This window comes from Mastigoproctus giganteus, chromosome 2 (genome assembly GCF_048544385.1).
Source record: "Mastigoproctus giganteus isolate SK-2022 chromosome 2, ASM4854438v1, whole genome shotgun sequence".
NCBI lineage: Eukaryota > Metazoa > Arthropoda > Arachnida > Uropygi > Thelyphonidae > Mastigoproctus > Mastigoproctus giganteus.
In genome coordinates, this window is record NC_143576.1 from 200,017,970 (window position 1) to 200,040,443 (window position 22,474).

The 22,474-nt window shown below is 38.5% G+C and overlaps 1 protein-coding gene across 1 annotated transcript in view; it reads right to left on the minus strand.

The window, feature by feature from the left end:
* Positions 1 to 22,474, minus strand: part of LOC150089906 (uncharacterized) — a 550,032-nt gene that overhangs the window by 204,314 nt on the left and 323,244 nt on the right. Inside the window, exon 12 of the mRNA XM_090389700.1 lies at positions 3,228 to 3,491. Within this exon, the coding sequence (XP_090245826.1) occupies positions 3,228 to 3,491 (264 nt within the window). The remainder of the gene's footprint in view (positions 1 to 3,227; positions 3,492 to 22,474) is intronic.

Genomic DNA, 22,474 nt, shown 5'->3' on the forward strand with positions numbered 1-22,474 from the left:
TTTGAACATAGACATATTAGCGAAATGTTCTGAGGGCAGAAACACTTCAAATGAACATCAGCTAGCTTCCCTAGCTAATGCCAGGGAAGCTAGCTTAAATAATTTTAAGGAGTGCTTTATTATTACAGGGTGTGTCAGGGTAGTTAACTATAAAGGGGTGTGTCAGGGTAGTTAACTATAAAGGGGTGTGTCAGGGTAGTTAACTATAAAGAACACTAAGTCTTAACTGTTTATACAGTAATGTCAGAAGTGTCGTCAATAAAATTAGTGAATTCGAACTGTTAGCACAAGTAATTCTGACATAATAGGGCTTATGGAAATGTAGTGCCACCTGGAAATAGGGGATGATGAGTTTCAGTATGGTATGTACAATGTATTTAGGAAAGATAGGGCAGGTAGAAGGGGTAGTGAGGTCATGCTTCTTATCAAAAGCAGCCTGAGTGCGATGAAAGCTTTTCTGGATTCAAATGTTTCACATGCTAGTACAGTATGGTGTGAGATAGTTGAAAGAATAGGTATAATAGAATAGGTAAGAGTGGGAGTAATCTACAGGCCAGGTGACTGTGAAGATTATGATGAGAGCCTGTACAGGGAAAGTACTAGGGAAAAGAATATTCTAGACATCATCACTCAAGAACCAGATGACATAATAGGGCCAACAGTACAGGAACTAGTAGCAGGAAGTAATTATGGAATTATATGGTGGACAATGAAGAGAGAGGTAGCAGTAGTTAGAGCAAAGGAATGGGTTATAATTTAAGGAAAGGAAATTACGGCAGACTGAGATGCTACATGCCCACTATTAACTGGGTAGATATCTCACAGAGAGCAAATACAATTGAATTATGGTATACATTTGAGGCATTATTAGAGAGCAATAAAAAGTACTGAAGCCTATAACAGCTACAAAGTTATCTGTAACAGTGCCACAGAAAAGGTTAGGCTAGCAAAGGTAGATTATAAGAAATTGCTGTCAAAGAGAATAAAGATTGGGGATAAGGAATTCTTCATATATATAAATGCAAAGAAGAGAAGGACAAACCAGATCGGACCCTTATTTGACTCAGTAATACCACATGAGCAGTTATTTTATACACCAGCTGATGTAGCAGATTAACTCAACAGTTACTTTGCATTGATATTTACAGAAGAAAAACTTTGTTAAAGAAAAATTATGGGATTAAAGTTGAAAAATATGTAATTAATTATATTGAAATTTCACATGATTATTTCATGCAAAAAACTTGAGCCTACAGGTGAGTAGGACTCCTGGGGTTGATGCTATATACCTTATAATTTTAAGGGAGGTGGCAAGTGAGTGCATTTGACTATTGGGGGTAATTATGAGAGCATTACTGGACTTGGGAGAGATTCCGTTGGACTGGAAAAGTGCCAATGTACCTCCAGTACATAAGGGCAGTTCTAAGAGTGAAGTGCAAAATTACCAACCGGTCAGTCTAAATTCAGTAGTAGGGAAAAACATGGAGGTAGTGATCAAGGGTGGAATTCAGGATCAGTTAGACAGAAATGGACTTCTGAAGGATATTAAGCATGGTTTTGTAATGGGAAAAATCATATATAACAAATTTGGTTAGCTATTTCTCATGAGAAGGATTTAGGGAATACTTTCGGCATTGTTTATTTGGATTTCTGCAAAGCATTTGACTCAGTAATACCACATGAGCAGTTATTTTATAAGCTGGAACATGCTGGAATCACAGGGAAAATCCTTAGATAAATAGCAGGATGGTTTCAGGGTAGGAGGCAGAGGGTTGTGATAAATGGTTATTCCTCAAATTGGACTGATGCAAGAAGTGGGGTTCCCCAAGGATCAGTATTAGGACCACTGCTGTTTTTGATTTTCATAAATGACATCAATGAAGGGGTAGAGGACATGATGTCTAAATTTGCAGATGATGTAAAGATTGGTAGAGTAGTTAATGATCACTGTCATGCAGAGCTTCTTCAGAATGATCTAGATATATTTCAGGGATGGTCAGAAAAATGGCAGCAATGCTTTAATCCAGCAAAGTGTAAGGTATTACACCTTGGGAACAGTAACCCCAAAATAATTTACACACCTGGTGGAGTTGAACTAAAGTCAGTAGTGGAAAAAAAGGGATTGAGGAGTTATGATATGGTCAGACATGAAGTTCTCTGAGCATTGTAGACAGGTTGCAAATGAGGCCCATTGTGTCCTATCGATGATTTATTGAATATTTGCTAATAGAGATAAGGAAGTCATAATCCCATAATATATAAGGCTATTGTTAGACCACACTTGGAATACTGTGTTCAAGTATGGAGACTGCACCGAATGAAAGATATCGAGCTTCTTGAAAGGGTCCAAAGACAAGCAACTCGCCTGATGAGTTCGGCAAAAGGGTGTTCATATGAGGAAAGACTTCGAATATGTGGGTTGCAGAGCTTGGAAACTAGACACCTTAGAAGAGACTTGATTGAGGTGTTTAAGGCTCTGAAAGGCATGAGTAAAATGAATGAGGACCAAATTTTCACAGTTATAAATGATTCTAGAACTAGGGGCCATAAATTCACATTACGGGGGAAGATGTTTAGACTGGATTGCAGGAAGTTTTATTTTAGCCGGTGAGTGATAAATTACTGGAATAAGTTACCTACATGAGTAGTAGAGGCTGACAGTTTGGGGAAATTCAAATGTCAGCTAGATAGTTACCTACTGGAGGAAGGAAAGCATAGGTTTTCTATTTTCTTTTATCAATTATTTATTTTTTAAAATTTTCTGCTTATTATTATTTTCTTTTTTTTGGCATTTTTCTAGTTCTCCCTTTAATATTTATTCAACCCATCCACTTCAACAACAGATGGAAGCCTGCTCCAACAATCAACCACCTGCTGGCTGAAGGCAACAGGGGCTCACATCTGGTGAGTATGGTCTTGGCACACCCAGGGTCCTGAGCTGGATATCATCATTCTTCTCTTTCTTGGTGATTCCCTTCTACTTCTGACTCTTGTTCTCTCTCTCTCTCTCTCTCTCTCTCTCTCTCTCTCTCTCTCTCTCTCTCTCTCTCTCTCTCTCTCAGGGTAATTCTGAAATGTTTTTTGGCTGGTGCAGCATAAGCCTCAGTGAAAGTGAAACGAAATGGTCAGTGCAATGGACTCCAGAATAGTTTGGAAATACACTGCAAGAATAAAAGAAAAAGAGGAAATATATTACAAATTAAATATACAGAAAAAATTATATTTACCTTTCTTTGTCTGTCTTCAACACATTCAATAACTGCATCCCATATACCACCTTTATGGAGTTTAAGTGAATTTCTAGCCTCCAATTCAGAAACAATTCCTACATCAGTTTCATCACTTTCTTCTCCATATTTTGATGCAAGTGCTACAACACTATCTATCATGTTTTTCCAGTTGTCCTCTAGCCAAATAAGTGGATCTTCTTTACCACAATGAGAAAATGCAATGCGAAGCTCTTCTAGTGTAAAACCAAAATCTTCTGCCTCCTGAAATAAAAAATACACAGCATATTTCATATATTTTAATACTAATTAAATGCAGTAGTTTTGGGAAAATTACTGACATTTTCAATATTTAAATTATTCTTTCATCTGAGATAAAATAAATGGTTAAAACAATTTGAGAATATTGTGATATTCGTGATAACAAATATTGGGCAGTTGTTATATAAATGTTTCACGAAAACTCTAGATAGTTAAAAGCCCCATTCAATAAAATGTAATGAATCAAAACTGTGCTAAACAGAACTTTATTCAAAACAATAGAGACAAACATAAAAATAAAATTATGGAGTATAATATGTGTTCTATTAGTGTTCTAATAACAATAAATTAAGACTTAAGAATTAAGACAACCCAGCATTGTTATGGGCCTGTATGAGAGCTTGAAGGACAGGGTGGATGCCCTAGAAGGATCTAAATGAGGGGCCCATCAAGCTTTAGGCTGCCCTCAATGCCAGAGCTTGCACTTGGTCATCATGCAACACAGCAGCAACCCCCAAGGCAGAATGTGCTGATCAGACAGGAACTAGCAGTTGTTGGTGACTCTATTGTCAGGGAAACGGGGAACATGCTTTGAAAAAAGATAGGTGGAACAGGACTAGGGTATGTCTGCCAGGGGCAAAGGTTAATGACATTGTAGAGCAGATATCATCTTTCAAAGGCACAAAAGGTGATATAGTTGTACGCGTTGGCACTAATGATATTAAGAGTAGGAGACCGGCTGAATTACTTAACAAGTACAGGTCACTGTTGAAAAAAAGCCGTGAATTAGGGTTGAATTTGAAAGTGTCTGCAATTCTGCCCAGACCCGATAGGAGGGAGTATATGATGAGAGCCTTGTCAATCAATTCGGCCCTGGAAAGATTGTGCAAGTCTCAAGGGGTAGAATTTTTTTCAGCCTGGTCTGTACTTGTTAACAGAAGGGACTGCTTCTACAGGGATGGGATACACTTAAATAGAAAGGATGCAAGAATATTTGCTGATGCTATCGAGGCAGTGTTAGGTTGGTCGGAAAACTGCTAGCTTGGGGGGATACAAGGACTAATAGATTAACAGTAGCCACTGGCAGAGGTGAAAGTGATTCTTGCACTGCTTCTATTGGAATGAGCAGAAGCCTGGAAAATAAGATGCAGGATATTACAGAGACTGCTGGGAATCGTGGGGGTACAAGTAAACACATGGGTTATGTTAGAGTAGCTAAGAAAAAGAACAGCTGCATGTATACTTGGGTGTACACCAATGCTAGGAGTTTAGTAAATAAATTTGATGAATTTGAGGTACTGCTCAAAGCATCAAAAGGTGGATATTGTTGGGATATCAGAGACGTGGTGTCACACAGATATATGAAATGGAGAACTGGAATTTGGAGAGTACAACGTCTACAGGAAGGATAGACAGGATAGGAAGGGAGGAGGGGTTATGCTATTAGTTAAGAAACACATAAAATCCAAGGAAGTGAAGCCAGTCGACATCGCTGGACAGTGCAATGTGAGTCAGTTTGGTGTGACATAAGCATTGGAAGATCAAAATTGAGAGTAGGAGTGTGCTATAGGCCTAATGACTCTGATGAGTATAATAAAAACTGTACAGGGAAATAGAGTGGGCCAGTAAATCAGAGAGTCTTATAATGAGGGATTTTAATTTTCCAGATATTGACTGGAATTTGTGGGTTGGTCACTCACACACTAGCAAGGCTTTTGTAGATTTCTTGGATGATTGTTTTCTACATCAGCATGTTTGGGAGGCAACTAGAGGGAGTAATACTCATGATTTGATTATCAGTAGTGATTCTTCAGTGATTCAATGCTAAGGTTGCAAAAAAAAAAAACAGCGCAGAAAGGGGAACTATAGGAAATTTTGGAATTGGTGGAAAAATAAAAGAGGTGAAAGACTTGTGGAATTTGCAGAATCTCAAGGACTGCCAGTAATGAACTCTTTTTTCAAGAAAAGGGTGAACAGAAAGTGGACATGGAAGAGTCCAAATGGATTAACTAATAATGAAATCGACTTCATCCTCACTAACAGAAGATATATTGTGAATGATGTTACCGTCCTGAATAAGGTAAATGTTGGAAGTGATCACAGAATGGTAAGATGTAGGAAGGGAAAGGAAAAAACTGACTCGAGTAAATAATACAAAGGTCTTTGAGATAACAGAGGAGGAGAAAAAGCAGTATGTACTGGAACTTAAGAACAAGTTTGAGCTTCTGCAGACTGCTCAGGACCAAGATATCGACGAGGAATATTACAACTTTCTGAAAGTGATAAAGCCCAAGAAACCTATAGGTAAAGAGAAATCCAAAGAAGAAAAAATTAGTCAAGAAACACTTGTCATGATAAACCGAAGACGACAAATGAAGAGCAAAAAAAACACTGACTGGGAGAACATTGAGTATACTGAGTTATCCATACCCATTAGAAAGAGACTCAGAGAGGACATAAGAAGATTTAACACAAGAAAAGTAGAACAAGCATAAAGGGAAAACAAAGGATTTAAATCAGCAACCATGAGCAGTAATACAGAAAGACAAATGATACTGAAACTGAAGAATAGCGATGGTGTACTTATAAACAGCAAAGAAGGCATAATTCAAATAGCAGAAGACTACTATAGAGAATTATACAAGGAGCGAGGGAATAATGGGGAAGATGGATTGCAAAGTAGCAACACATACGACATACCCGATATCCTTCCTGATGAGGCAGAACAAGCATTGAAGAAAATGAAGAATCGGAAAGCCCCGGGGGAAGATGAAGTTACTGTAGAGTTGTTAAAATTGGGAGGAAGAGACATAACACAAAAACTGGCAAGGCTCTTCACAAAGTGCATTAGAAAAGGTGTGACGCCTAAGCAGTGGAATAATGCAATCATAGTTTTGCTGCATAAGAAAGGAGATAAATCAGAAATTGGAAATTATAGGCCAATTAGCTTGTTATCCCACATCTTCAAGTTGTTCACAAGGGTCATTACTAATTGATTAGAAAGAATACTTGATGAGAATCAACCGAAAGAGCAAGGTGGCTTTAGGACAGGATTCTCAACTATGGATCACCTTCACGTAATATAACAACTAATGGAGAAAGAAAATAAATATAAAACATCATTATGCCTGGCATTTGTGGATTATGAAAAGGCATTTGACTCCATACAGCATAAGGCAATGTTTTGAGCACTGGAAAGACGAGGCATAGATACCCCATATATTATGATTTTGAAGAAAATATATGAGAATGCTACCTCCTTTATTAGACTAGACAAAGATAGTAGGAAATTTAAAATCGAGAAAGGAGTTTGACAAAGTGACACAATATCTCCGAAGCTGTTTACTGCTGCCCTTGAGGAAGCTTTCAGAAGATTAGACTGGTCGCAGAAAGGAGTAAATGTGAATGGAGAGTACCTAAACAATTTACGATTTGCAGTGACATTGTAGTCATAAGCTGTGATTCCAAAAATTAGAGGAAAACTTTAATCATTTATGCAGAATTAGTAAGGATTTTGGACTAAAGATGAATATGGCTAAAACAAAAGTAATGATGAACAAGTATGCCACAGAAAGGGATATAATGATGGAAGGAGCAGTAATTGAAAAAGTGGAGTCATATACTTATCTGGGACAAGTTATTAGCTGTAATAATGTTAAATGGATGGAAGTCAAGAGAAGAATAAATTTTGGATGGATGGCATTCAGGAAATATAGTCATTCTGAGGAGCAATATCCCAATTTTTCTGAAATGTAAAATAATGAACCAATGTATACTCCCCACCATGACTTATGGAAGTGAAACTTGGGCACTCACCAAAAGAATGGAAGAGAAGTTGAGAACCTCACAGCAAAGAATGGAACAAATTATATTGGGAATCAGACTGTTAGATAAGAAGAGAAACATATGGATTAGGCAGCAAACTCAATTAAAGGACATTCTTATCAAAACTAAAGACTAAAATGGTTTTGGGCAGGACACACTTCTCTCTCTCTCTCTCTCTCTCTCTCTCAGGGTAACTCAGGAATAACTCGAAGACATGATGACAGATGGACTAAGAAAATAACAGAATGGTACCCAAGGGAAGCTAGAAGAAAACCTGGAAGACAACAACAGAGATGGACAGATGAAATTCATGAGTTTGTGGGTAGTAAATGGATGGCCACTGCACAAAACAGAAGGAACTGTAAAGTTGCTGGAGATGCCTTCATCCTGCAGTGGATTGAAAATGGCTGGTGATGATAATGATGTTTGTTTGTTATTTGTTTTTTTTAGGAGCATTTGCAACTAAGACCATATTGCTCCGGGAATATGCGGTGGTCATTCCCTGACCTTTCCGCATCCTCCATATTTGGTGGTGACGGGCTCGAACCCCGGTCTAATCAAGAAGCGTGTGCTATGCACTGCTGCTCCTTCCCGCCTGGCTACCGAGGCGCCTTCATGATAATGATGATGTTACTTAGATTATAGAAGGGACTTACAAATATTGACAAATATATACGAGGAGAATGACTTACCTAGATTTCTTGACAGTAAAGATAATTACCTTGCTTTGGCGGAATTTGCAGATAAGATCTTTAGGCAAAGGAAAAGACTGATTGGAACTGATCCTTAGCAAAAACACTTTGAGAACAAAATGATGTTCTCTATTATGTTTGTACTGAGCTCAGAGCTTGTGCTTGGTATTTTGGCTTAATTATAGACAAGATTGGATCGAGTCAGTTAAAGATTGGTGATAAAAAATATATTGGACTTACGAAAATTTTAAAATGAGTACCTTGTATGCTCAGCATTTGGCCTTTTGTAAATGGTTACTTGGAAGTTACTGACTTCCCCACAGGATGATGACAGATCTTGGAAAAAAATTTTGCCTTGCAGCTTCATAATGCTGAAATCTCAGATTGGTTGTAATATTATGGGTAGTCTATTATCTGACTTACTGTTTTCTTGTTGTGAGATCAGGATTTCTGACTTGCCAAATTGAAATTTAAATCACTGTAAAACTTTGTTAGATAGATATTAAGCTGTTTGTTGACAAATTTATATCTTAGGTTGAGATCAAATTTTAATAGAGTTAACCTGCAGCGATTGGGATAAAGAGGTTATTTGATTATCACAAGACAGTGATTTTTGCATTAGTGCAGTTGTCGCTGGGTATTCATTATAAATAAATTGGATGTTTTCTATTGTGTAAATTGCTTTCTTACTGGCTGTGGAAATTCCCATTAGCTAATACTTTAACCTTCTTTTCATCACTGCATGGTCTTGTGTTAATATCAAGAGTTTTAATCATAATATCAAGAGTTAAAATCATAATATCAAGAGTTTTAATCATAATATAAAGAATGTTAATGTTAATAGTTTTAACCAAGTCAATTGAAAATTATGTCTTGGTATCTGATTGTTGCAGCTGTGACATGTTAATTTTCTTGGTACTGCTGCCAGGTAGACAGTTATTGTTCTACAAGATTAATTTAAAAGATTAATTTTCTTAGTTTAAAAAATGATTGTCTTTTCCACTCATACCTTTACTCTTTTCTTCTTACCTTGATTCTTTTCCAAAGATGCCTTTTTCTCTCATCCCCTTTCCTTTCCCTCGATTTTCCATACTACTCCTTCTATATCCCATTTCCTTGGGGCTCCCTGGTTTGCTTGATAGCCCCAGTAAGAATCTTAGATAGAAAGTGGACCCTGGTATGCCTCCATGTGGCCAAGGTTGGGAGTTAGGGGGCAGCGAACCAGGTGTCCCTTTCCCCCCTAGCTGCAAAGTTGCCAGGTGCCGGTACTCAACACTCAACATAACAAGACACATACTTACACACCTACGTACATACACCTGCAGGCCTGTCCTTTGCCTTTTCAAATGCTACAGTGGCATATAGGGGAACCCTGGAGGCCGCAATTAAAACAAATACAGCTTAACACCTTGTGTTGTCTGTAGATGGAAAGTCAAATCTGACTGGGTATTGAATGATCATCATGTGATATTTTATGAAATCAATACACATAGGGAAAACAGTGTTGGCTTGAATCAATTACGGTACTTTGCTGTTAAGCATGCAAACTGAGATAACTTTGAGAGAGAGGTCTTCAGCGGGCCATGATCTCTGAGTTATCTAACATGACAGGTGAGAACTCTGTGGGGTTTTTGCAAAAACTTATCTATGATGCGTGTGTAGCTGCTATGAAATGGAAACAGATAAAACATAGACCAGTTAAGTGGTGGACAACTCAGCTTACTCAACTGAAAAAACAGGTTAATAAGGCTAGGAAGCAATTTCAGAAGAACAAATGTAGGAAAAGTGCCTTGGAAGTTATTTGATTAAAGAAAAACTATCAAAGTCTTCATAACAAGTATATCCATGCTATTGCTAAACAGAAATATGACTGCTGGAAAATGTTTGTAAAAACAGCAGGAAATAATGACTCTTGGGAATTGGTTTATAAAATTTTTACTGGCAAATTCAGAGCAACTGCTGATGTTATATATTCTATTGGCAAGGGCACCACTGAGACGTGTAGTTGGGAAGATTCCATGAGTGCAATCTTAGATCACCTACAGGTAATGATAACATGGCTGATACCCCATGTGTTAATCTAGAACATCGTAATTTGTATGCATTCAATGAGTCATATGGTAATGACATTGAAGAATTGCCCTTTACCCATGACTTCTCACCATTGTTAAGTCCATTAAAAATAACAAATGTCCAAGTATGGACCTACTGGAGGGAGAGGTAATCAAAAAGCTCTCTAATCTGTATTTGAACGAATTGTTACAAGCTTTTAATAACTGTCTAAGAGATGGTGTATTTCTGTCTCCCTGGAAGGATGCTCTGCTCAAGATTATCCTAAAATCTCCAACCAGTTCACCTGCTTCATATAGATCTATTGCATTACTTCCTGGTCTTGGTAAAGTTTATGAGAAGCTTTTAGCCATGCAGATTGCTATCTACCAATGAAGTAATATTGGCATTTCTAACAAACAATATGGTTTAACTCCTGGTGTAGGTACTGAGGATGCACTTCCCTCTTTAGTTTGCAATGTTTGGGAATCGAATTATAAATATACCTTGGGAATTTTTGTAGACTTTTCTGATGCCTTTGATTCCATTAGTTGGGACAGTGTACTGATGATGTTGCGCATGGCTAAATGTTCTTTTAATATTTTCTCTATAATTAAAGATTACTTTAGGGATCGCACAGTAACAGTTAAGTTGAATTTTGGATGAATTAAGCATCATGTGACTCGAGGCTGTCTGCAGGGATCTGTCTTTGGTCCTTTAATGTGGAACTTAATTTTGGAAGATTGGCTCAAGAGAGAATTTGATCACTCACACACAATAGCTTATACAGATGATATGGTAATACTTGTGCATGGAAATTCCAGAAAGGAGCTTGAAATGAGGTCTGATTGCATATTGAAAGAATTATGCAAATGGTGCAATTTACACAGGTTGACAATCTCTACATCCAAAACTAAAATCATGATGTTGAAGGGTAAATTGGCGCTTAGTAGACCTCTGCTCGTAAGGTTGAATGGTATTTCCTTACAGCAGGTGTTAATGATTAAATACCTGGGAATAGGTTGCTAGTGGCTCGAACTTTATCTCACATATTAACTATATAGCAGAGCAGGTGAAGAAATTTATTGCAATGATCCCAAGAATAACGTGGGTAGAATGGGGGATAAAAGGGAAAAATACAATCATTTATAATTGTATTTTTCTGGGTTGGCCGTGCAATCAAAGTAAGCAACACCAGAAAGTTCTATTTTATACAGGGCCGTGCCGAGCCATTTTAGTACCTGAAGCAAGAATGAAAAATTGCACCCTACTGTTAATAATGGCAACGTTGGAAATTATTTAATCTTTCTTTTGGTGCCCCTTTCAGCTTTTAAACTGAGACAAAAGTCTCGTATAAGCTCGCATTCTTGCATCCCATTTCACCCCTTCGTTCGTTCCAAATACCTGTCCAGCTCAGCCTTAAATTTATTTAGGCTATATATAAATGATACAGCAGGTGTATCATTTAGAAGCCCATCCTTTTATTTCAGAAAAGGTATAAAATTGAAATTAACACTTTAAATGACTTGAGAAATGAAAAGAAGAGGATTTGTGAGCTCCTTTCACAAAAATGGCAAAACAGATGGAATTGTTTGGAAAAAGGTAGAATAATATTCAAATTTTTACCTTATTTTAATGGTGTGAATTATATTAAACTGATCTGGTTAGAACCAAATCTACATTATACATTCTTACTAACAGGTCATGGATCATTTTTGGCTAAATGAATAGTCTTGGAATCATAGCAAGATGCAACTGTACATGTGGTGATCTGGAAACATGGGAACATATTGTGTTTAATTGTTTGGAATATGCTGATTTGCATTTGGATTTACTGAATTTTTTATTGTTAGGTATGTAGTAGTGCTCAACTTCCTTATTGTGCTGTAAGTTCAATGCAAGCACTAGCTGCTGAATAACAAGATCTAGATTTTGCCTGCTAATCCAGTTAATCCTACTATTTTTACATTATTTTCTAATAACTATTGTTCTATCGAGTCAATCCATAAGTTAAGTAGAATGGAATTTTCCTCATTTTGCTTGAATGAAGCTTCCAGATCGACAATTCCTTTGTTGATAGCTGTGTTGGAGTCCTGCAGCTTGCTTATGCTTTTTTGTATTTTGTCAAAGGATTCTGAGACAAATGAAATCGATTTTTTGATATCTTCTACTTCTGTCTTCAGGTCTTCCATTTTGTTCTTTATAGGTACAATTTCTGTTAGTAAATCCAGTAAATGGATTTTACTGGATAGTCTCCTTAGTATGTCCTCTATATTTAGGTTGTTCACCTGCATTTGGGTGACTTCTAAATCTTCGTTTGTTACAGCTGTTGAATTCAGCAAATCGTGAAATTCTTCTGCTGAATAGGAAATTTCACTTCTCTCTTCCCTCTCTTCTTTCCTGCACAAGATACACCTCCACTGTTGTTTCTTCTGCTTCGCCATCCCTTTATAGGTTGCTTCTTTCAATGAGCATCGAAAATGATACCCATTGTTGCAGCCATGACATACCACATCTACCAAGTGCAGCGGTAGGTTGCACTTTTTGCATATATTTTGATTCATGTTCGTAAATCTTTGGCGTAGTTAACACAAATGTTTCTGCTAATGCACTTGCATGAAATGAATAACAAAAGAAAGAATTAAACAACTTACAAATGGCAATGATTTCCGATTTACTCTAAGAGCGCTGATACAGTAGACATGCTTACTCTCTGCCCCCTAGTGAAATGCTAGGGGGCAGAGAGTAAGCATGTATATTAAGCATGTAAGCAAGCGAGCAATAATAATAATAATAATAATTTAGTTTTTTTACGGTTTTTAAATTCTATACAGTGGCACCAACTGTTGATGTTCAAGATGAATCATTCAAGGAATTAATCATAGAAGCTACTAGGATTTTCATACCAACTAAGAAATATTCTTCAAGCAATGTCAGATGAACTGATGAAACTCTTGGCAGAGAAGAAAAGTGCATTGGATGCATATAAATTATTCAGCAACACAGAAGCCTATGGGAGATAAAAACTAGTCTGTAATCAAGTCACAAAAGAGGTCAGACAAGCGAATGCAGGTTACAAGAAACCTTTGGCAATGGATGCAAAGAAAAACAGCAAAGACTTCTTTACTTATGTAAACTAGAAAGAAGGGATGAATCAAATTGGTCCACTCAATATCAATGGTCCAACTAACTGAATAAGTATTTTGCATCTACATTTACACATGATGAATTCTTTAGAAAAAGGGATGTCCGAAGTTTAACAAACTCTAACAGAGAGATAAATTATTTTGTAATAACTGAGAGGAAAGTGGAAAATTGCTGAAGTTAAACACAAGAAAGGGGTGGGTGGTATGTAATCCAGTTATATTAAGAGAGGCAGCAAAGGAAGTCAGTGAATGCTTAGCCATAATTATGAGAGCATCAGGGATTCAGGGGAGGTCACTGCAGACTGGAGATGGGTGAATGTATCACCCAATTCACAAAGATGGATCAAAGGGCAACGAGAGTAATTACTGACCTGTTAGTGTAACTTCTGTTTCAAGGAAAATAATGGAGTCACTGCTAAAAACGTAATGCAGGATCATCTAGACAAGGCCACAATTATACTTCAAACATAGCATGAGTTTGTTAAGAAGAAATCTTGTTTGACCAAATCGATTGGTTACTATGATGCGATAACAAAAGAACTGGATGTAAAAATTAATTTTGATATCATATACTTAGATTTCAGGAAAGTTTTTGATAGTCTTGCACATTAAAGACTGCTATACAAATTGGAGCAGTGTGGTATTAGGGACAACACTGAATAAAGGGATGGTTGAGTGGGAGAAGACAGAGAATGTTAATCAGTGAATGATTCTCTTCATGGACTAATGTTATTAATAGAGTTCCCTGGGTTCAGTGTTGAGTTCATTGTTGTTTTCTATATTTATCAATGATATTGCTGAAGGCATATCAGGCTAAATGTTCAAGTTTCAGATGATACAAAGGTTGGCAGGGTGGTTAATGACAGTATGCTACTGCAATGGGATTTAGCAAAGTTGGGCATTGGGGCTGAGAAATGGTAATTGAAGTTGAACATTGATAAATGCAGGGTACCGCATATGGGTAGCGGTTAACCCCAGAGTAACGTACCAATTGTGTGGGTACTGAACTCAGGGTAGTGGAAAATGAAAACCATTGTGGGTAACTGTGCGGTCAAATATGAAGTTCTCTGAGCAATGCAGACAGACTGTGAGGACAGCTCATGGGGTGTTGTCAATGATATACAGGAATTTTTCTAGCAGGAAAAAGAAGATGATTATTCCATTGTATAAGACAATGGTCAGGCCAATTGAGTACTGCATACAGGTCTGAAGGCCTCATTTAGGAAGGTATTGGAGCTGCTGGGAATAAGTGCAGAGAAGGATAATGAGATTGGTGAGTGGAAGAAAGGAGGTTGCTTCTACCAGGAAAGGATTTAGTTGTGTAAATTGCAGTGTCTGGAGACAAGGCACCGGCAAGGTGATCTGATTGAGGTGTTTAAGGCTTTAAATGGACTGAACAAGCTCAATGCTGATGGGATTCTTCCTCGTGGTCAGACACATGAGGTGGCACAAATTCAAATTGAGGAGGGACTGTAGCAGAATAGATATGGAAGTTTTCCTTTAGACAATGGGTGGGTGGGTGGTTGTTAAAACAAACTTTCATCTTTTGTTGTTGAAGTTGATAGGTTAAATAAATTCAAGGGAGAACTATACAAACTACTGGAGGGAATGAATATTTGAAATGGGAGGTGCCATGTTTCATATATTTTTTGGGCTGATGCTGCATCAGCTTGCTTCCATTATCGTTTTGCACTGCTAATGAAAATGCAAATAATAACAATAAGACAGCCCAAGGATTGCATCAGGGGAAATTAGTCAGCTGAAACTATCAGCTACAGACTGGTTAAAGAAATTGAACCTATGACAGGGGGGGGGGAAAGACCTACAAATACCTTGGGGTATAATGCAAGCTCAGCAGTTGGAGCACAAAGAGATCAAGGCCTGCCTGACTGAAAAAGACCATCAGAGTCTCAGAAGCCAGCACAAAGCAAAGTTGAATGGGGAGAACACAATTAAAGCCATAAACACCTAAGCAGTCCCATAGATTTTATCATAGACTAGACTAACACTGAGATGGAGGATATCATATGAAAGACAGGGACAATGATAACCATTGTCCCTGTCTTTGTAACAATTATGATGTGGTTACAAAGGAACTGGATGCAAAAAAGAATTTTGATATCATATATTTGGATTTCAGGTAAGCTTTTGACACTGTTGCGCATGGAAGACTATGGTACAAATTGGAGCAGAATGGTATTAAGGGTAAGTTGCTACAATGGATAAAAGGATGGTTAAGTGCGAGAAGACAGAGGGTGGTAATCAATGGGTGCTGCTCTTCTTGGACTAATGTTATTAGTGGAGTCCCACAGGGTTCGGTGTTGGGTCCACTGTTGTTTTGTATATTTATCAATGATCTTGATGAAGGTATATCAGGCTTAGTGTTGAAGTTTGCAGATGATACAAAGGTTGGCAGGGTTGTTAATGACAGTAATGGCAGTGTGCTACTGCAACAGGATCTAGATAATTTGGGCAGATGGGCTAAGATGTGGCAACTGAAGTTTAATCTTGACAAATGCAAAGTACTGCATGTGGGTAGAAGTAACCCCAGAGAAATGTACCAACTGTGTTGTACTACACTTAAGGTGGTAGAAAATGAAAAAGACCTGGGAATAATTGTGCAGGCAGATATGAAGTTTTCTGAGCAATGCAGACAGGCTGCCAGGGCAGGTCATGGGGTTTTGTCAATGATATATAGGAATTTTGCTAGCAGGGAAAAGGAGGTGATTATCCCTCTGTATAAGGCAATGGTCAGGCCATGCCTTGAATACTGCATACAGGTCTGGAGGCCTTATTATAGGAAGGATGTAGATTTGCTTGAACGTGTACAGAGAAGGGCAACAAGATTGGTGAGGGGAATGAAGGGATCCTCTTACCAAGAGAGCATTAGCATTAGTAGAGGCATTTGATGCAAGAAAGCAAGCTTATGCAGCATCAGCCAAAAAAAATAAAATAAATAAAGTAAAATAAATAAATGAAAAATAACCACTTCCACTTCACCCCTCTGTTCGTTCGAAATACCTGTCCAGCTGAGCCTTAAACTTATTTAGGCTATCAACTTCCAGGACAAGGGATGGAAGTCTGTTCCACCTACCAACAACCCGCTGGCTAAAGGCAAATTTCCGCACATCTATCCTACATCTGTCTTTCCTCAATTTGAACTTATGCCCTCTCAGGTGATTATTCTGAGCAAGAGGAAGAATCCCATCAGCATTGAGCATGCTCAAACCATTCAAGGCTTTGTACACCTCTATCAGATCACCTCGCTGGTGCCTAGTCTCCAGACACTGTAATTCGCAAAACTTAAGCCTTTCTTCGTAAGAGCACCCCTTTGTTCAATTCACTAATCTTGTTGCCCTTCTCTACTCGTTCCAGCAGCTCTACATCCTTCTTGAAATGAGGCCTCCAGGCCTGTATACAGTACTCTAGGTGTGGCCAGACCATTGCCTTATACAAGGGAATAATCACCTCCTTATCCCTGCTAGAAAAATTCCTATATATCATTGAAAATACACCATGAGCTACTCTTGCAGCCCGTGTGCACTGCTCAGAGAACTTCATATCTGCCTGCACAACCATCCCCAGGTCCCTTTCATTCTCAACCACTGTCAGTGTAGTACCACAGAGTTGATACGTTGCTCTGGGGTTGCTGTTTCCCATATGTAGTACTTTACATTTGTCAATGTTAAACTTCATTTGCCACCTCTCAGCCCATCTGCTCAACCTTTCCAGATCCTGTTGCAGCAGCATAGTGTCAGTAGTGTCCTTGACAACCCTGCCAACCTTCGTATCGTCTGCAAACTTGGACATTAAGCTTGATATACCATCATCAATATCATTTATAAATACAGAGAACAATAAAGGACCCAATACTGAACCCTGAGGGACTCCACTAATAACATTAGTCCATGATGAGCAGTGTCCATTGATTACCACTCTCTGCCTTCTCCCCCTCAACCACCCCTTTATCCATAGCAGCAATTTGCCTCCAATGCCACACTGCTCCAATTTGTGCAGCAGTCTTCCATGTGCAACAGTATCAAAAGCCTTTCTAAGATCCAAGTATATAATATCAAAGTTATTCCCTGCATCCAAGGAATATTTTATTCTTTTGTGACTGCATCATAGTATCCAATCAAATTGGTCAGGCAAGACTTCCCCTTAACAAAACCAAGCTGTGTCCGAGCTATAAATGAAGTCTTGTCTAGATGATCCTGCAGCGCTTCTTTAACCAGTGCCTCCATTAATTTTCCGGGAACAGAAGTTAAACTCACAGGTCTATAATTACTTGAGTCAGCCTTTGATCCTCCCTTGTGAATTGGGGTCACATTTGCACATCTCCAGTCCATGGGTACCTCCCCTGAGTCCAAGGAAGCTCTCATAATTATGGCTAAGGGTTTGCTTACTTCCTTTGCTGCCCCCTTTAATATAACTGGATAGATCCCATCCACCCCAGGTGCCTGTCTTATGTTTATCTTCAACAATTTCCCCTCCACTTTCCTGTCAGTTATTGCAAAATCATCTAGCTAACTGCCAGAGTTTAGTTCACCTCTGGCATTCCTGTTCCCTCTGGCATTAGTTCACTTCAGCACACTGTGATCACTGCCACCTAGTGGTTCCTTTATATGCAGATTCTTAATGCATGAAGAATCACTACTGATAATCAGATCAAGAGTATTACTCCCTCTAGTTGCCTCTTGAACATGCTTGATGTAGAAACAATCATCCAATAAATCCACAAAAGCCTTGCTAGTGCCTAACATTGGTGTACACGCAAGTATACATGCACCTGTTACTATTCTCAGCTACCTTAACACAACCCATGTGTTTCCTTGTACTGCAATGACTCCCAGCAGTCTCTGAAATCCCCTGCATCTTGATTTCCAGGCTGCTGCTCATTCCAATAGAAGCAGTGCAAGAATCACTTTCACCTCCCTCTGCGAGTGGCTACTGTTAATCTATTAGTCCATGTATCCCCCCCAAGCTAGCAGTTTTCCGACCCAACTAACACTGCCTCGATAGCATCAGCAAATATTCTTGCACCCTTTCTATTTAAGTGTATCCCATCCCTGTAGAAGCAGTCTCTCCTGTTAACAAGCACAGACCTGGCTGAGAAAAATTCTATCCCTTGGGCTTGCACAATCTCTCCAGGGCCAAATTGATCAACAAAGCTCTCATCATATCCCTCCTATCGTGTCTGGGCCGAATTGCAGACACTTTAAAATTCAACCGTAATTCATGGCTTTTTTTCAATAGTGATCTGTACTGTTAAGTAATTCCACCTGTCTCCAACTCTTAATATCATTAGTGCTAATGTGTACAACAATATCTCCTTTTGTGCCCTTAAAAGATGATATCTGCTCTACAATGTCATCAACCTTTGCCCCTGGCAGACATACCCTGGTCCTGTTCCACCTATCAAAGAATAGTTGGAAAGCTTTTTGACCAAAGGTAAAACCAGACATAATAACCACCTTGTGCACTTGTGACCAGTACCTGCCACAGGGCAGAACTCCCCCCCCCCATCAAGGAGAAATAATGTGACAACAACAAAAATAATAAAATAAGAAACAGTTACTGAAGTGTAGGAATTCTGCAACAGGTAATGGTAGTAAGCAGTAATGCCAAATAATGCAAGAAAGCAAGCATATATAGCCAAAAAAGAAAAGAAAAACCCAGTTTATCCATCTGTACCCGTCAGGAATTTGTTTGGTTCTCCCTTGAATTTATTCAACACATCCACTTCCACAATAATAGATGAAAGCTTGTTCCAAAAATCAACGATTCACTGACTGAAGGCAAACTTCTGGACATTTATGCTACAACCATTCTTCCTCAACTTCAGTTTGTGTCTCCTCGTGTGTGTGTGTGTAGTCTCAGCAAGTGGAAGATTACCATTAATATTCAGATTACTCCATCTAGTTAAAGCTTTAAACACCTCAGTCAGATCTCCCTGCAGTCTTAAGACACTGCAATTTGCAGAAATGAAGTCTTTCCAGGTAAGAGCACCCATTTTTATTCCCTTCACCAATCTATCTGATTGTCCTCTGCACCTGTTCCAGCAATACTACTCAATATGCAGCCTAACCACGGCCTTATACGAAGGGATAATAACCTCCTTATCCCTGCTAGCAAAGTTTCTGTACATCATTGAAAAAACCCCATGAGCTGTCCAGGCAGAATGTCTGCACTGCTTTGAGAATTTCATGTATGACTGCACAGTTATTCCCAGGTCTTTTTCATTCTCCACTACCCTGAGTGAAGTACCACACAGTTGATAAGTTACACCAGGGTTGCTGCTACCCATGTGCAGTACCTTGCATTTGTCAATGTTAAACTTTAACTGCCATCTTGAGAGACTGCCCATCGACAAATTTCCCCAGATCTTGTTGCAGTAGCTCACCCTGACGACTGTCTTTAAACACCCTGCCAACCTTTGTATCATCTGCAAACTGAGACATTAAACTTAATATACCTTCATCAATATTATTGATAAACATTGAAAACAACAATGGACCCAGCATTGAACCCTGGGGAACTCCACTAATAATAGTCCATAAAGAGAAGTGCCCATTGATTACCATTCTCTGTCTTCTTCCATTTAACCATCTGTATATCCATAGCAGTAACTTGTCCTTAATGCCAGAGTGCTGCAGTTTGTACAGGAGTCTTTTATGTGCAACAGTATCAAAAGCTTTCCTGAAATCTAAAATGTATGATATCAAAATTATTTTTTTGCATCCAGTTGGTCATAGTATCATATCAGATTATTAGACAAGACTGCCCCTTGGCTAATACGTGCTATGATTGCAGTATACTTGCATGCCTGTCCAAATGGTCCTGCATTACTTCTTTAACCAGTGATTGCATTATTTTCCCTGAAACAGATGTTAAGCTAACAGGTCTGTAATTACTCATGTCATTCTTTTGATCCCCTTTATGAACTGGGGATATATATGCACCTCTCCAGTCAATATGAACTTCCCCCAAATCCAAGGATTCTTTCATAATTCAGAATTATGGCTAAGGGTTTGCTTACCTCCTTTGTCTCCCTTAATGTAATTGGATAGATTCCATCTGCCCCAGGTGCCTTTTTTATGTCCATCCTCAACAATTTCTCATCTACTTTCCTTTCAGTTATCACAAGGTCATTTAGCTCCTCATTATAGTTTGATAAACATTTGGCATGCCCTACCCTAAAGAATTCCTCATGTGGGAATGCAGATGCAAAATACCTATTCAATTTGTCCGCAACCAGAGCACAGTCATCAACAATTAATCCATGATCATCAAGTGGCCCAATGTGATTAAACCCCACTTCTATTGTTAATATAAACATAGAAGTCTTTGCTGTTTTTCTTTACATTCTTTTCAAAAGACTTCAAATAATCTGCCTTCCTTAGCTTGCTTAACATCCTTTGTGACTTGATTACGGACTAATTTATATCTACCATAGGCTACTGTATCACCTGATAATTTAGATGCATCCCATGCACTTTTCTTCTCTCCCACATGTCTCAATAGTTCATTTGACATCCATTTAGGTCTAAGCCTTGAACATATTTCTTTATTTTAATGATGTTAAATTGGATCCAATTTATTTTCATTCACTCCATATTCATCATTGATCTAAACCTTATTCTTTCATTTCTTCTCCCACAAATACATTCAGTCGATCTGTGGAATACAGATCGACATGCGGAATACTTGCATGTATACCAATGCTAGAAGTATAGTAAATAAATTTGATGAATTTGAAGTGTTGGTCAAGACATCAAAGGCGGATATTGTTGGGATATCAGAGACGTGGTGTCACAGAGATATAAGGAATGCCGAACTGGAATTTGGGGAGTACAATGTGTACAGAAAGGATAGACAGGATAGGAAGGGAGGAGGTGTTATGTTGTTAATAAAGAAAAACATAAAATCAAAAGAAGTGCATCCAGTTGATATAGATGAACAGTGCACTGTTGAGTCAGTTTGGTGTGACATAAGCACTGGGAAAGCAAAAATAAGAGTAGGAGTGTGTTATAGGCCTAATGACTTGAATCAGTTGTACAGAGAAATAGAGTGGGCTAGTAAATCGGAATGTCTTATAATGGGGGATTTTAACTTCCCAGATATTGACTGGAACTCGTGGGTTGGGCACTCACACACTAGTCAGACTTTTGTGGATTTATTGGATGATTGTTTTCTGCAGCAGCATGTTCGAGAGGCAACCAGAGAAAGTAATACTCTTGATCTGGTTATCAGCAGTGATCATTCATGTATTAGGAATTTGCAGATAAAAGAACCACTAGGTGGCAGTGATCACAGTGTACTGACGTGGGATTTACTTAAAGATTTAACTACTATCAGGGGTAAAGGAAAGGGTTTTTGCTTCTGTAAAGGCGAGTACAGTGGTCTCCGACAGTTTTTAAATTCTGTACAGTGGGATCAACTGACGATGTTACCAACAGTAAATTCTAAGTGGGAAGCATTCAAGGAATTAATCGTGGAAGCTACTAAAAGTTTCATACCTATTAAGAAATATTGTTCAAGGTTTAGGCCTAAATGGTTGTCAAATGAACTAATGAGACTCGTAACAGAGAAGAAAAATGCATGGGATGCATATAAATTATCAGGCGACATAGAAGCCTATGGCAGATATAAGTTGATCTGTAATCAGGTCACAAAGGAGGTTCGGCAGGCGAAGGCAGATTACGAGAAATCCTTGGCAAAAGATGCTAAGAAAAACAGCAAGGATTTCTTTACTTATATAAACTCTAAAAGGAAGGGGATGAATCTGATCGGTCCACTTGACATCGATGGTTCGACTGATGATGATCCTGCTCAGATAGCAAACAAACTGAATGAGTATTTTGCATCTACATTCACACGTGAGGAATTATTAAGGTTTGAAAATGGCAGAAGGTTATCAAATTGTAGCAAGATACTTAATGATTTTGTAATAACCGAGAGCAAAGTGGAAGAGAAATTGTTGAAGGTAAACGTAAGAAAAGCACCTGGGGTGGATGGGATCTATCCAGTTATATTAAAGGAGACGGCAAAGCAACTAAGCAAACCCTTAGCCATAATTATGAGAGCATCCTTGGACTCAGGGGCTCCCACGGACTGGAGATGTGCAAATGTATCCCCAATTCACAAAGGGGGATCAAAGGGTGACACGAGTAATTACAGACCAGTTAGTTTAACTTCTGTTCCGGGTAAAATAATGGAGTCGCTGGTTAAGGATGCATTGCAGGATCATCTAGACAAGACTGCAGCAATAATT